The sequence below is a fragment of the Xiphophorus hellerii genome, chromosome 24 (genome assembly GCF_003331165.1).
Source record: "Xiphophorus hellerii strain 12219 chromosome 24, Xiphophorus_hellerii-4.1, whole genome shotgun sequence".
NCBI classification, from domain to species: domain Eukaryota; kingdom Metazoa; phylum Chordata; class Actinopteri; order Cyprinodontiformes; family Poeciliidae; genus Xiphophorus; species Xiphophorus hellerii.
In genome coordinates, this window is record NC_045695.1 from 6,935,883 (window position 1) to 6,949,153 (window position 13,271).

General features: G+C 39.5%; 2 protein-coding genes across 8 annotated transcripts in view; one reads left to right on the plus strand and one right to left on the minus strand.

Annotated features, from left to right (window-relative positions):
- Positions 1-421: 421 nt before the first annotated feature.
- Positions 422-6,957, plus strand: pln2 (phospholamban 2). The gene is made up of 2 exons (XM_032556027.1): positions 422-536; positions 6,465-6,957. The coding sequence occupies exon 2, from the start codon at positions 6,577-6,579 to the stop codon at positions 6,736-6,738; it is 162 nt and encodes a 53-aa protein (XP_032411918.1). The 5' UTR covers positions 422-536; positions 6,465-6,576; the 3' UTR covers positions 6,739-6,957.
- Positions 6,958-9,057: 2,100 nt separating this feature from the next.
- LOC116715522 (protein FAM184A-like) overlaps positions 9,058-13,271 on the minus strand; it is a 43,757-nt gene continuing 39,543 nt past the window's right edge. For 4 of the 7 annotated variants that reach the window (XM_032555955.1, XM_032555952.1, XM_032555953.1 and 1 more), the window contains one exon: positions 9,058-12,283. In XM_032555955.1, coding sequence (XP_032411846.1) covers positions 12,169-12,283 — 115 coding nt within the window. In that variant the 3' untranslated portion in view covers positions 9,058-12,168. The remainder of the gene's footprint in view (positions 12,284-13,271) is intronic. The other 3 variants (XM_032555957.1, XM_032555954.1, XM_032555951.1) reach the window with 1 other exon arrangement.

The window sequence follows — 13,271 nt, forward strand, 5'->3', positions numbered from 1 at the left end:
CCTTTACACACATCAATATGTGTGTAAAGTTTTGTTTCTGGTTTTGTCGTAGTGGAGTAGATCATAAATTAAAGTGCAGGATGACTGCAAATGTCGCTAAAACAGAAATACCACCAGTGGTCTTTCTTTCTTTAGTGGTTCTCGTTATGGGTGAAAAACATGAAACGAAAGAATAATTATTCCTGGTTTAACAACAATTGCCAAACGTTTTCACAAATAAAAATTAGGGGTGACTGTGGAGTCAGTGGGTAAAGAAGTGGGTTTGATTCCAGCTTCCTCTCTGTTCCAATTCAGCTAAACTGAGCAGTGGCGCCTCAGTCCAGCATGTTCAGTTCAGCAAATACAAATTTGGTATCCTGGCTCTCTTAAAATCCTCTCTGGGATGTCCTCCCTCCCTCCTCCTGTCCCTCCCTCTTTCTCTTTCTCTCTCTTTCTGCTCCTCCTGTCTCCTCCTCAGTGTTTCCAGCCTTGCGGAGCGCTGCATATCTGACATTACTGTCTCCAGCTCCAACCAGCTCCGCTCTCATCTCTGCAAGGTAAGACTCAGCATCCTCTACCAACTTTTGCCCCCCTTCGATTTCGGGAAGTTAGGAGACGTCTTCGGATTTAACCGGGGGACGAGCAGGAAAACGAGGAACAGCACGACGTTAGATTTGATCTGGCGGGTAAATAAAGAAAAGAAAAGGGAGGCGAGGTTTAACGTTGCGATGTCGAGACGAATTGTAAAAGTGTCCGTGTTCACGTAGAGTAAACAGAAGAGGAGCAGCAGGGGGATGGAAACTGGACTGAACCTCCCAGAGGGATAAACACTCGCTCCCTGGACTCCCAAAATGAGCACATGATCTTATTTCGGAGCGACGAGGAGCCAAATCAGCTGAATCTAATCTCTACATTCTTAAGGAAAGGAAATCATATTAGATTTCACTGCACGGTTCTGTTGGAAGCTGAAGAACGAGCACTTGGTTTTGATTTGTAGAGTCCAGTGGGAAGCTTGTCTCTTCCACAACAATGACCACCTTTTGATTTTGATTGCAAGATTAAATGTTTTCACAGCTAAATATAAAAAAATGAGTGAAGATGATTATTACACAGCTGTGGAAAAGTGTTCACCTTCCTAAACTTTGAACTGCTAATAGAAATTAAACACGGTGGAACAGCTTTGGCTCACTCTACAGTCGCAAAAGCTGTTTAACTCTCAATCGAATTAAAGTCTGGACTTTGACTGGGACACTGAAACCTCTATCTGTGCCATTCAAAATTGGACTCGCTGGTTTGCTTTGACTCATCGTCCTTCTGCGTAACTCCTTCGTACTTGAGCTTAAGGTCACAAGCTGATGGTTGGACATTCTGCTTCAGGGTTTTCTAATGAAACTGCAAAGCAGCCCCAGACCTTGCTGGTGGTTTTCATGATGTTCTTTTCATGACTTCAGAAAACCTTCACCTTTGTCTCATCAGTCCAAAGAAAATTATCCTGAAAGTCTAGGAGATCACCAAGACGTTTTCTGGTAAATGTGGGCAAAATGACGTTCTTCTAACTCTTCCATGGAGGTCCTTTGTCTCTCTATCTTCTTGTTGAGGTGACCTCTGACCTTATCCGAGGCCTGAAGGGGTGTAGATGTTGCTTAGAGTCGTCGGTACCCTCTTGGAGTAATTCTGGAAGGTCATCCACCACTGAGAAGCTTCCCCACTGACGCATGGTTTCTCCATTTGTAGAAAATGTTTCTCACCAGCTGTGTTTCCGTTACAAATGTGCGCAAAACTTTGTTGATGTTTCGCTCATGTAGAACAAAAGAAATAATTTTTTTGCAATTAAATAAGAACACAATTAAAATCACACATGAATAAGTTTGTTCATGTGGTAAGTCTTTAAAAAACATGCAGTGCCATCATCCTCCTACCACTTCCTGTCGTCTTCTTTGCCTTTTCCGCCAGTGGTAACATCCTGTTGTTGATCACATGGCTTGTGTGATGCAAAAAGTGTTTCCTTTGCAGTTTTTTCAAATTACACTAATTTCAATACAGCCAAAAATAAAACTTTTTATCAAAAACAGGAGGTTTTTACATTAAGCAAACTTATTTTCATAATTCCAATTTGCGCAATTTTATCGTCAATGGGAATGCAGCTACTGAGGTTCACTGGAGTCCCAAATTTAATTTGTGACTCTTTTACCAGACTCATAAATCATCTCTTCTTGAATTTCAACTAGTCTGGCAGTAATTAGATATATGTGGCTGATTCATACTGAACCAAAAAATGTCATCAATCCTACTTTATTTATGACTTAACAGGAGTGGCACATTTTTCAATGGGGTTGATTTGGACGACCTTTTTCTCTGAAGTCGTCTTAGACAGAACAATCCGTTTGATGAACATTTGGTTTCTTGAAATTTTCGGGTGCGCAGAATGACATCCTGACAGCTGGCTTCAAACCTAGTGCTGCCCCAGTTCGAATATTAGGTCGGCATCAGAAAGTACGAGCATCTGTCTAACCTACATACCCCCGACGCGTCGGTCAGGTTGATGCGTAAAAGTTCCTGCCAACAAACGCATCAAACCAAACACACTAAATGTTTTGTAGGTTAAGCGCAGCAATGCTTTCAGGATTTGTACCTGTGTGTGTGGGCGTGTGGGGGCGTGCGTGTGTGAAGCTCAACACAACAGCCGCATGTGCTGACACACACGCAGATAAAAGTCACACCGGAGGAATGACTGGCATCTAGGAGACTTCAGGGTGCTCCAGATCAGAGCGGCATGAAAATGTTTCAGCGTAACTCTGCAGAGGCGTGCTTTCACGATAACATTTATCTAAAATTAAAAAGAACTCTTTAAAGTGCAAATATGATACTTAAAAGGGATTAAATACATGTTTTTGCCTTTTGTCAAATTCAAATGTTGGCCTGAAGCATTTCAGTGACCACCATTTTGTTAATCCTTAAAATAACTGAATAAATAAACCTTTTGGTCACATCCAGGTCTATGGAATCAAGAACTTTCTTAAATAGAGCCTGCCTGACAACATGAAGTAGGGTAAAAGGTTTCAGAACATTTCAGAAAAGGTGAGAAAATGTCATGTTCAACAGTCTGGAAGGAGTTACAAAGGCATTCCTAAGCTTAAGGTCAAAGGTCACGATTCAACACTCAAGAGACTGAGCAAAAATGGCGCCCATGGGAGAGTTCCAAGGCATTTATCAAAAAATATTCAAACTTTTGGAAAAATGTTCTGTGAACCGATGAGACAAAAGTGGATCTTTTCAGGGAATTTAAAAAAAAAAAGACAAACTAACAGAAAATCTGACACGATTAGGTGTCAGATTAAAGTGTTGATCTACAAATGATTTTGTAGGAAGGAAGTGGAAACACAAGGAAAGAAAGAAATGAAGGAGAAAGGAAGAAGAGAAGAAAACATAGACAAGGAAATAAAAAGAAGACAGAAAGAAGGGAGGTTAAAAACAAACAAAAAAAATTAACAGAAGGAAGGAAGGAAAGATAAAGGAGGAAAAGAAGTTGACAAGGAAGAAACAAAGGAATCAATTTAGGAAGTAAGATGGAAGGATGTAAAATTTAGACAAAGCAAAGGGAATGAAGTCTGGAAATAGACATAAACTCCAATTATTTGAGTTTCCTCACATATTTAACTCTTCACATCATTCACACGCTTATTTACATAATCTCTGATGTCCTTCCTGTTCAGCTCTTAACTTGTGGCTGGAAGCAGTTAAAGTTAGAAAGTTCAAGTCAAAGAAAAATGTCAGGGTCAGCGCCGACCCGTCTGTTCTCAGACAGCAGCCTCCGTTTTCCTAGCAGAGGAATTCTCAGAGCCTCAGGACGATGTAGCGAAGTGTTAACTCACCTAACATTGAAGCCAAGGGCAGCCCATCCTCTGCGATCCGCCTGACTGCTGCAGTTGCTGCGATTTGTCCACCTGCGCTTCGGTTTTACCGCCGGTTATTAACAGACGAGCCGATCCCTGCAGACAGAGCAGCTGTGCCCGTTTGATCCTCTGAAACACGAGATGTGCAAACAAAAGAGCAGAGGGCCGAGTGATGACAAGGAAACGGTTTGGGATAGAGCAAAAAGAAAAAAAAACACATAAATAAATACATAAAGTGCTCAGTATTAATCCATCAGTTTATAATGTAACCTTAGAAACTAATCGTGAAACAACACAAACTAAAAACGGAGTTTAGAATAAAGTTTATGATACGATGAAGGATTTTGGATGGATGGATGGATGGATGGATGGATGGATGGGTGGTAGAAAGACAAATACTGCTACATTACAAGTCACTAGATGGCGCCAGGATGAAAACAAAAGTTCCAAACATGAATTAAAGACCTTAAAAAAAGAACGTATTACAGTAAAACGTGCTAAAGATAAAAAGATACTGGAAGGAATGCTGGGATTTGAGGCTCACCTTCCAAACATACAGGCAGATTTGGCTTACATTAAATCTTATACAGGTGTTACTATGGCCTAGTCAAAGTTCAGACCTAAAACAATGGCAAGACTTGAAAATCTGTGTTCACAGACTGAGCTTGAGCTGTTTTCCAAATAACTGGAAAAAATTGGGAACAATTCTTCCGTACTCCACTCAGGTAAAGCAGAATATAAATGCATGCCACACTTTCAGATTATTATTTCTTTTAAAAAAAAAGTATCCTTATCCTTCCTTTCACATTTATGCACTACCCTGTATTGATTTCAGTCAAGGAGGGGGGATATTTTTGACACCAGTAGATGTAAAATATGAGTTGTTACAGCTATTTATCCTGCAGGACTGCAAAAACAAAAAACAAATTAAGGATCTGAAATCTCAGCTTCAGCTCTGAGATGAAAGGCTCAAAATCTTCTCAGTATGTGTTCTTCCTGAGTATCGCGCCGCTCAACACATTTTACATCCCCCGCCCCAAAAATTAAAAAATCTCCAAAGAGATGGGAGAGCTTTGTGAAAATGAAATATTCAGGTTTTCCTCCAGGACAGCATGAAAATCCCATAAATGGCAGCATAAAGGCTCGGAAGACTGAAGTAAATCCCTCCTGCAGGACTGTGGTAATCTCTAAGACAATCTCACAGAAAACAAAACGCATTGACCTAAAGCGACAGCCTGTTTCTGCCGTCATCATATTCCAGCTTACAGAACAAGTGTTTATTGCTTAAGAGTAAAAACCCTCTGAGTGTCTTCCTACGGAAGACCGACTTCTCTTGAACTTCGCCTCATTTCATGAGGTGATGATGCAGATGAAGGTCTTAAGTGTTAACAAGTGACTTGAAGGCAGATTAGGCGAGGAAGGAAGAAAGAAAAGTGAAAGCATGAAAAGGATGTTTTGAAATCTTGTGGAGGGGAACTGAAAAGTCGGTTCTTATCACCACTTAGCTATAGTTGCGGCAAAAATCAAGTCAGATGCAAATCGTTAAACCTGTACGGACAAGCGTTTAGTTCCTCAGGGGGTGTAGTGCAAATTAAATCCACCATTTTATAACTACTTTTCTAGTTATAAATAGAAATTTCTCAATGCTACCCTACAAGTGGTTAGCAGGAACCACTGGAACCACAGTGACCTGACAGCGCTGATCCCAGGAAAGCCCCAGTTCAGACGACAGAATCGCAGTAAAGCACGGCTCTATCACCAGGCACTTTGTCCCTTTTGCATGCCTGCTTGCAACAATGGCTCCAACGCTCTGTGGTCTTGACATTTCTCCAGACAGAGCAGAGATTAGCACTTCACCAGGCCTTGGCTGGTGCACATTTGCAGCTCTGTTATCGTCACACCCTGCGCCGAAGGACACGGGGGTCACGTATCTCAACCTGGAGAGGCTGCAATGAAAAGGAAGCAAAGTGAGGATAGCTATGTTTGCATTACAAAATGTGTGGGAAACTTTGTCAGTATTCTCGCTAATGTCAAAAAAGAAAAAAAAGTTTTGCAATTGCAGTCTTTCTATTAAGTAAGTAACATAATTAGAATTACATGTAAGTTTGTACTCAATAAGTCATGAAAAAACATGCAAAACCTTCATCGTCCCACTACTTCCTGTTTTCTTCTTCGTGGTTTAAGCCAGTGGTAACGTCCGGTTGTTGATCATGTGACTTCTGTTGTGTAAAAAAAAGTGTTTCCACTGCAGTTTCGGGAAATAAACCAATTTTAATATGCTCCCCCTCCCCCCGAAAAAGCCCCATCTCATCGCCAAAAATTCTTAGGAAACAAAATATTTTTTCGAAATTGCCATTTTTCCAATAAGCAAATTTATTATCTAAATGTCTGCAACAGACTGGCGACCTGTCCAGGGTCTACCCGCCTCTCACCCGGAAAGTTAGCTGGAGATAGGCACCAGCATCCCTCCCGATACCACTAGGGACCAGGGTGTTAGAAAATGGATGGATGGATTATCTAAATGTCAAATTGCGTGTCTATATTGTGAACCAGAGACTAACATTTTCCCCCTCTCTCTCTTTTTTGAAACAGATAACAGACGACGTAAAGAGCGGACAAGAGAGTTTACCGCTTCCAGCTTCAACAGCCGAACTGAACCGCCCCAGCTCACCGACCCCCACTGACCCGCAGCTCCGCCGCCCTCATGGAGCGCGTCCAGCACATGACCAAGTCGGCCATCCGTCGAGCATCTCAGATCGAGGTGAACCCCCAGGCCAAGAGGAACCTGCAGGAGCTCTTTGTCAACTTCACACTCATCCTCATCTGCCTGCTGCTCATCTACATCATTGTCCTGCTGAGCAGCTGAGAGCAGAAAGGAACAGATGCAGAGCCTGGCAGAGCTCAGCCGCTGAAAAAAAGGGGGGATTTCGGAGAAATATCAGATTTTTAAAAAAATAAGTAATTATATCTCTGCTTCTCTTATTCCGTTTTATCATTTTTGATCCTGTTTGTGTGTATGCACCGCATTTTCTGACCACTGTGTATAAGCAACATTAAACACGATGCACATGAAGTGGAAAACATTCATGCATCTCTGAGGTTTGCTTCCTGTTGCATGAACATTTCTCTCTCTGTCTGCTCTGACTGGGAGACAATCTGCACAGATTTTCAACCCCCAAGATGTCCCCTACTGCATTTACTAAAAGCTATTGTAAAAGGATTATGAATTGATTCCCCACCCCACCCTAAACATGTTGGTGTTTTAAAACTACTTCAGTTTCAAATATTAATGATATTTTTGGGGTTTGAACCCAAAAATATAATGATGTTTACTTAACTCCACATTTTCATTGGAGTAGAGTAAATAAATACTGACAGACCTTCCATGAAACACATTTCGATGAGTTCTGATGACGGTCAGTCATTGGGTTTGATGTGTTTCCTCCAGGGTCTTCTTGAAAATAACCAACATTACAAATATGTTAAACATTCTTATATTAAAAAAACAGCAATACACAACTATGCAACATCAGCAGTGACACACACTCATTCTCCGTGCCAACCTACCTCTGCAGAAAACAGTAAAAATGTGATGAATTTTGCTACATGCGTTAAAAGTATGAAAAGCAGCACCACCTAGTGGACAAACAAAAATCTCAATTAATAGCTGACAGTTGACAATTAAAACTGAACATAAAGAACTGCACTGTTCAGCTAAGAGCTAAAGTCTCATTTTTATTGTTTGCCCTCAGAAACTAATGACTAATTCATTTAAGGAACTGGGATGTTAATACTTAAATTTTTTTTGAAAAATAAATATCTGGAAAATTTGAGCTACACATTAATTATGGCTGCTACAGCTAATACTACTAATAAATAAAAACAACTGACAGGACCTCTTGAGAAAATCTTCATCTACAGTGAAGATTTTCACTGTAGATGAAAATCTACAGTGATTTTCATCTACAGTGAAAATCACTAGATGATTTCAAAAATCATCTACAGATTTCAAAAATGAAATCAAAAATCATCAAAAAATGATTTTTGATTAATCATTTTTTTAATCAAAAAATGATTAAAATCATTTTTTGATTTTAATCAAAAAATGCTAATACAGCTGCATCCAAAAGGTGGCGATAAAATGTACACAAGCGACATATAAGATGAAGAAGGTCCAAAGCATGGCTAAAGCGGTGAAAGGTTGAGGATTCTCAAAATAGAAAAAGAAGAGTAGAGCAGCTGAAGCTAATTTTTTCCTAGTCTGATGGAAACTAAAATATATCAGTTCTTGTCACATAAAACAAACAGCAATGTGGATAACAAGAAAAGATTGACCAAACATTTGCTAATGTAATAACAACTTGAGAAATGAGGAGAAATATGCTATAAATTATCAGTTTCATCCCAACAGTCATTAATCTCACTGTTTGACAAGATCTGTTGCAGAGACTGACTTGAAAATAAAAATGTAAACATTCACAAGTACTTGCTGCCATGATATAACATCGTTGGGGGAATATAAATAATGAACTATTGGAGGAAAAAAAAATCTGACTTTGGCGCCACCCAAAGGCAAATACCTAAAAGTGGAGGCGCAGCAGTGAACAGCGGGTTGTAAATTTCCAATTTAAAACGTTATTCCTGAAAAACGCAACTTTTTAAGATGCGTTTAGGAAGCGGAATTTAAGAAAGTCATAGAGAAAAAAAATTCTTTGTTTTGTTTTTAACGTCTTCCACAAAACATCCATAAAAGGTTTCAACTAAGTCCTTTATGTTTATGCCATAAAAGGCTTCTTACAACAACACTCAGGACAAAACTATGCCACAGGGAAAAATGTAAAGCTAATAGGCGCCATCTAGTGGCAAAACGTTAAATTGAAGGATGCTGCAGGTTTCGTTTTGAAATGTCATAAATCATCTACTGCTCTGACTAAACTTTAAAAATGTGACAAAATTATAAAAATATCCCCAATTTCTTCATTATGTCCCAGCTATGGTGGAGGATGTCCTTAAAAAAACCTGAGTTGTAAGAAAATTAAAGTCTTTACCTTGAAAATAAACCGTAGTCGTCGTTTGTAGTGTCAAGAATCTTTTTCTCCAGGGTTGCAACATTTCCATGAATAAAAAGCTTTTAATGATAATTTCTACAGGAAGGAGTTATAGCTGAAAATGACAGCCCAAACTATTTAATTTCTCACAATCAGTGTTTTATTGTTCCATAACATACAACAGAAGTGATATAAATATAAATATTGTTATAACTGCAATGTGTTTACTTCAAAAAGGGCATGACAGATATGCAATTATGAGTTTCATGTTAACTTCAGACCACTTCCAGTTCAGTTAAACAATTGTATTAATTTCAGTTCTGTAAACTTTTGAAACAACAAATAAATAAGAGTAAAAAATGCAATTAAATAAACAACATCTTAAAACATTAAATATAACGGTTTGAAAATGCGTTACAAAAATCCCAATGGTCCTTTAACCATTCATAATAGGAGCTTCAGGAGGAAAATTAAAAGCAAAAACTGTTGAGATAATATATTACGCTAAAAAATTAAGAACTTCTGCACATTACAGTGCAGATATCCAAGATAAAATGCCCATATTTTATATAGTCATTAAATTAATCTAAACTTCACAGTGTGCATGGAGCAATGAACCAGCTGTGGTTCAGTATATCTGGACCTCAATACCATTAAGATCCTCTGAACTCTCCTTTATTCCCTCGTTTTTACATAGAAGTATTTACAATTTAACCAGGTTAGCACATTCAGCACAACTTCAGAGACTGGATGCTTCATTCATGACATACAGGACAGATTTCTGGGCCCTCTGTGATGTTTAAAGTGTTTCAGGAAGTATTGAATCAGGCTCGGGAAAATTTAGACAGCACCCTCTGTTTTTTTTTTCATTGGCACCTCCAGTAAAGATGTGTAAACACTTTAAGACTTCAAAAAAGTAGAAAAACCATGAGATGCATTTATTGAGTGGGGAAAATTCTAGACTGTTTAAATCGAAAATCTATTAAACGCTAAGAAACTAAGTCATGATTTGGTTTTTCCGAGTGCTATACTACTTTTCAGATGGTTGTAGTAATTATTAAGAATAGGAGCGCCAAAAAACATGGAGGGTGCTAAATCATTTAATGAAACATCAAAATAAGAGTCTAATCAGACAACGTTTAAATTAGCAGATTTTCTGATTTCTGACTTCCTGCGGCGTCTACTTGCTCTTTAAAGGAAGACATCGGACTGAACTGAAACGTTTACGCGTCAAACTCTTTCCGAGGACAAACCAAGCCTCTTTTGGGTTGAAGATGAGCATGCAGCTTGGAAAAACTGCACAGATTTCTGAATGGAGCCCAGCACGATGACTACGTAAACCTTTGAGTTTGTAAAAAAAAAAAAATAAGAAAGAAAAATGGGACAGTACACCGAGAAGATATGAGTATTTCAAGTGAATGAGAGCAGCATGTGCGTGTCTGTTTTCACATGCTCTGTGGTCTGTCCGCACAGCCAGAGACATGCAGCAGAGGAGTTCAGACCCGGACACCAAACGTTGACGCTTGTCGTTAAACTTGGACTAAACCCTCCTTGGCGTTAAATAACAAAAAAAGAAGAAAAAAAAAAGGTAGAACTCTTCCTCTTTACGTCTCTGGTCCTGTGGCGCAACAAACAGACCACAGGAAAAACAGTGTTCATACGTTATAAATAGTGGGAATAATAAAAATACATGGGACGCTTGGTTCAGCTCGTCTGCGCGTTTCTCCTCCTGAGACTGTTATGGACGACTGAAAGCGTAAACCGAGCGCCCCTCGGCTAGCTCCGACGTTTGAAAACGACCTTCACACATGTACTGTATGTACACAGTCAAAGCACTGGGACAGCGAGCTGATGTGAGGCTCTTACTTTGTTTGTTTGTTTGCTGGTGTAGTTTTTACTGCAGAGGCCAAAAAGCACAACCAGAACCAACGTGAATGATGAAGTCAGAAATACACACAGGAGCAAGCAGGCAGACAGATCCAAGTTAAAGAAACAAAACAGATCAATCACATGGAAAATAGTTTACTAGGTGTAGTAGAGTGATAGAAAACCAACAGACTCAGTCATGAGGTAAAAGCAGCTGATTTTGTTCAATCATTTCTTTTAAAAATCCTTAAAAAGACTTAAGGATGAAGGCAACAAACGCTGTACGTGTTGAATAAAATGGGTGACAAAACGCTCTGAAGGTCATCTGAAATGCTTTCAAATGGAAAAAAAAACCACCAACAGAAAATTGTTTTGTCAGTTTGCCAATCGATTAAGTGACAAAGACAAAATCAATAATCAGCTCCAGGATGATCAAAGAATCTATTGTTGAAATGACAATTGACAAAAAAAAAAAAAAAGACAAAAAAAAATCACCTGGACTTTTGTGAGCAGATGAAGGTAAGATTTTACTTTTTGTGGCTAGGAGCTGCCAATGGTTTGTTCAAAGACCTCAAACCACAGTACAGTGGGTAACATGGTGATTTAGGCATCATGGTATGGGAATCCATCACACACTATCGTGTAAAGCCGATTTAACACATTCCAGGGATTATGGATCAGTTTCAGTTAATCAGTAAAACTTGTACCGTTCAGGTAATCTTACACTGGAGAGTTCGTGCTCTTAAAATGAGAGTTTCAAGAAGAAATTCACCAGTAAGAGAGCAGCATTTTGTTCAGATCAATAAAATCAATAGTATGGGGTGGTTGGCTGAATTCTTAGACTTTAATCCAACACGTGTTCATAAGTTTTAATCATTTCAATGTTACGCTGTTCAAGAAGGAGACGGCTTCTGTGTCCCAGAGATCAGTGTGTTTTGGGGTCGAATGTGTGAACAAACTTTTAAAACTCACAATTTCTGGCATTCAATAAATGAAAAATGTGTTTTTTTAATTCTAATTTACCCGAAACAGCTTAAAGTTTATTCTAATTTGATGCAAGATAAAAAAAAGTGTACTTTTAAATAAAGTGAAGATAATAATCTGGTTTCAACAGACACCTTATTGTTAAATTCACAATCTTTTAATAATGATGAGGCACTGCTCCTCTTCATGCTCACCATGTACGGAAGCCCAAAGGTAAAAAAAAATCAGACTGGAAACATGAAATGCTCGTATGAGGACCGGATGTCTGTTATCTCAACCCATCAAGCGACTCGAATCGCACAGTTTGATTCACCGTCACACTTTAGCTCCCTGTCCCATTACTTTATTTAAATTTTTTGACAGAACTGGGGTGTTTTTTTGGGGTGTTTTTTTGCCAGTCAGAAAGAGAAGTACAGCGAGTACAAGTCTTCCTCTTTTGGGACATATTCTTTGACTTTTTCTGCCTCGATCCCTCTCGAGTCGGTTGGCGTGGGAACGCCGGCTTCAGGAAGGCTGCGGGGAAATAAAGAGACATAACAGCTCTTAAGAAGAAGGGGAGGGAAAGAAAGACAGAGACGGCAGAAAGTAACGGTGATTGGCTCGTGTGTTGTAATTGTGGACTGAACCGGTGACAGAATACAGTGATGCAGGATCCACGGAGGGCTTAAGATGGCTAAAAGTGGCCCATAAACAAATCCTCAGGTTTCACACCGACTCTTCGAGTCAGCTGCAGTCTATTCCCCCCGACGGCAAAACCTTCCAGTGATTTCTAATCAGCAGTAGGAAGCAGCGCTCCTTCATCTGTTTGCTTTGTGTCCACTGAAGACAGAGGCAGCAGCTGCTGCTGTTTTCTTTTTTCTTCACCCCCTTCTCTTTCTTTCAAGTTTTCCAACTCCTAAGCTGCCGCAGTGCAGTTTTCTCCCTTTCAGGTCCCACTGAGACTGATTTGAACTTGCAAAGTTTCGAGTTTCCCCACCTATCTTCTCTTTTATTTATTTGCAACCAGCAGCAGATGGAGATGAAAGTTAAGGATGAGAGGCAAAACTGTCTGTGGTGTCAAAATGGGGAGGCTGGACGAGAGAAGAAAAAAAAAACGGGATGTTCAGACACAGCGGATCAAAATAGGGGATTATGCATTCATTATTTTTGTGTATTGACCCTGATCTAATGAAGTCTGGCTGCAAAAGACTGCAGCGCTGTGTGAAATGAGTCGATCGGAGCCGGGCTCTGTGATGGCTCCAGGCCCAAATTAAAATTCCAATTTCAATCCCGCCTGGCTTTAGATTCGATACACTGTTTAACGCTCAGCGTGATCATAAAGGACTACATATAGCTGGCACTTTGTCTTAAAACTTAACGAGCTTGCTGACCTGAAACCTGAAAGTTGAAGATTGAACGATGCAACTGGTGCCGGTTGGGACATTTAAACTTGCACAAAAAGTGGTCAATGTGTTAACTTTATTCATGTCTTCTGGGACTTTACTTTTTTTCTTGTTATAAA

Bases quoted from the DNA above. Each gene is read 5' to 3' on its own strand.
- pln2 (XM_032556027.1), top strand. From the start codon at position 6,577: ATGGAGCGCGTCCAGCACATGACCAAGTCGGCCATCCGTCGAGCATCT.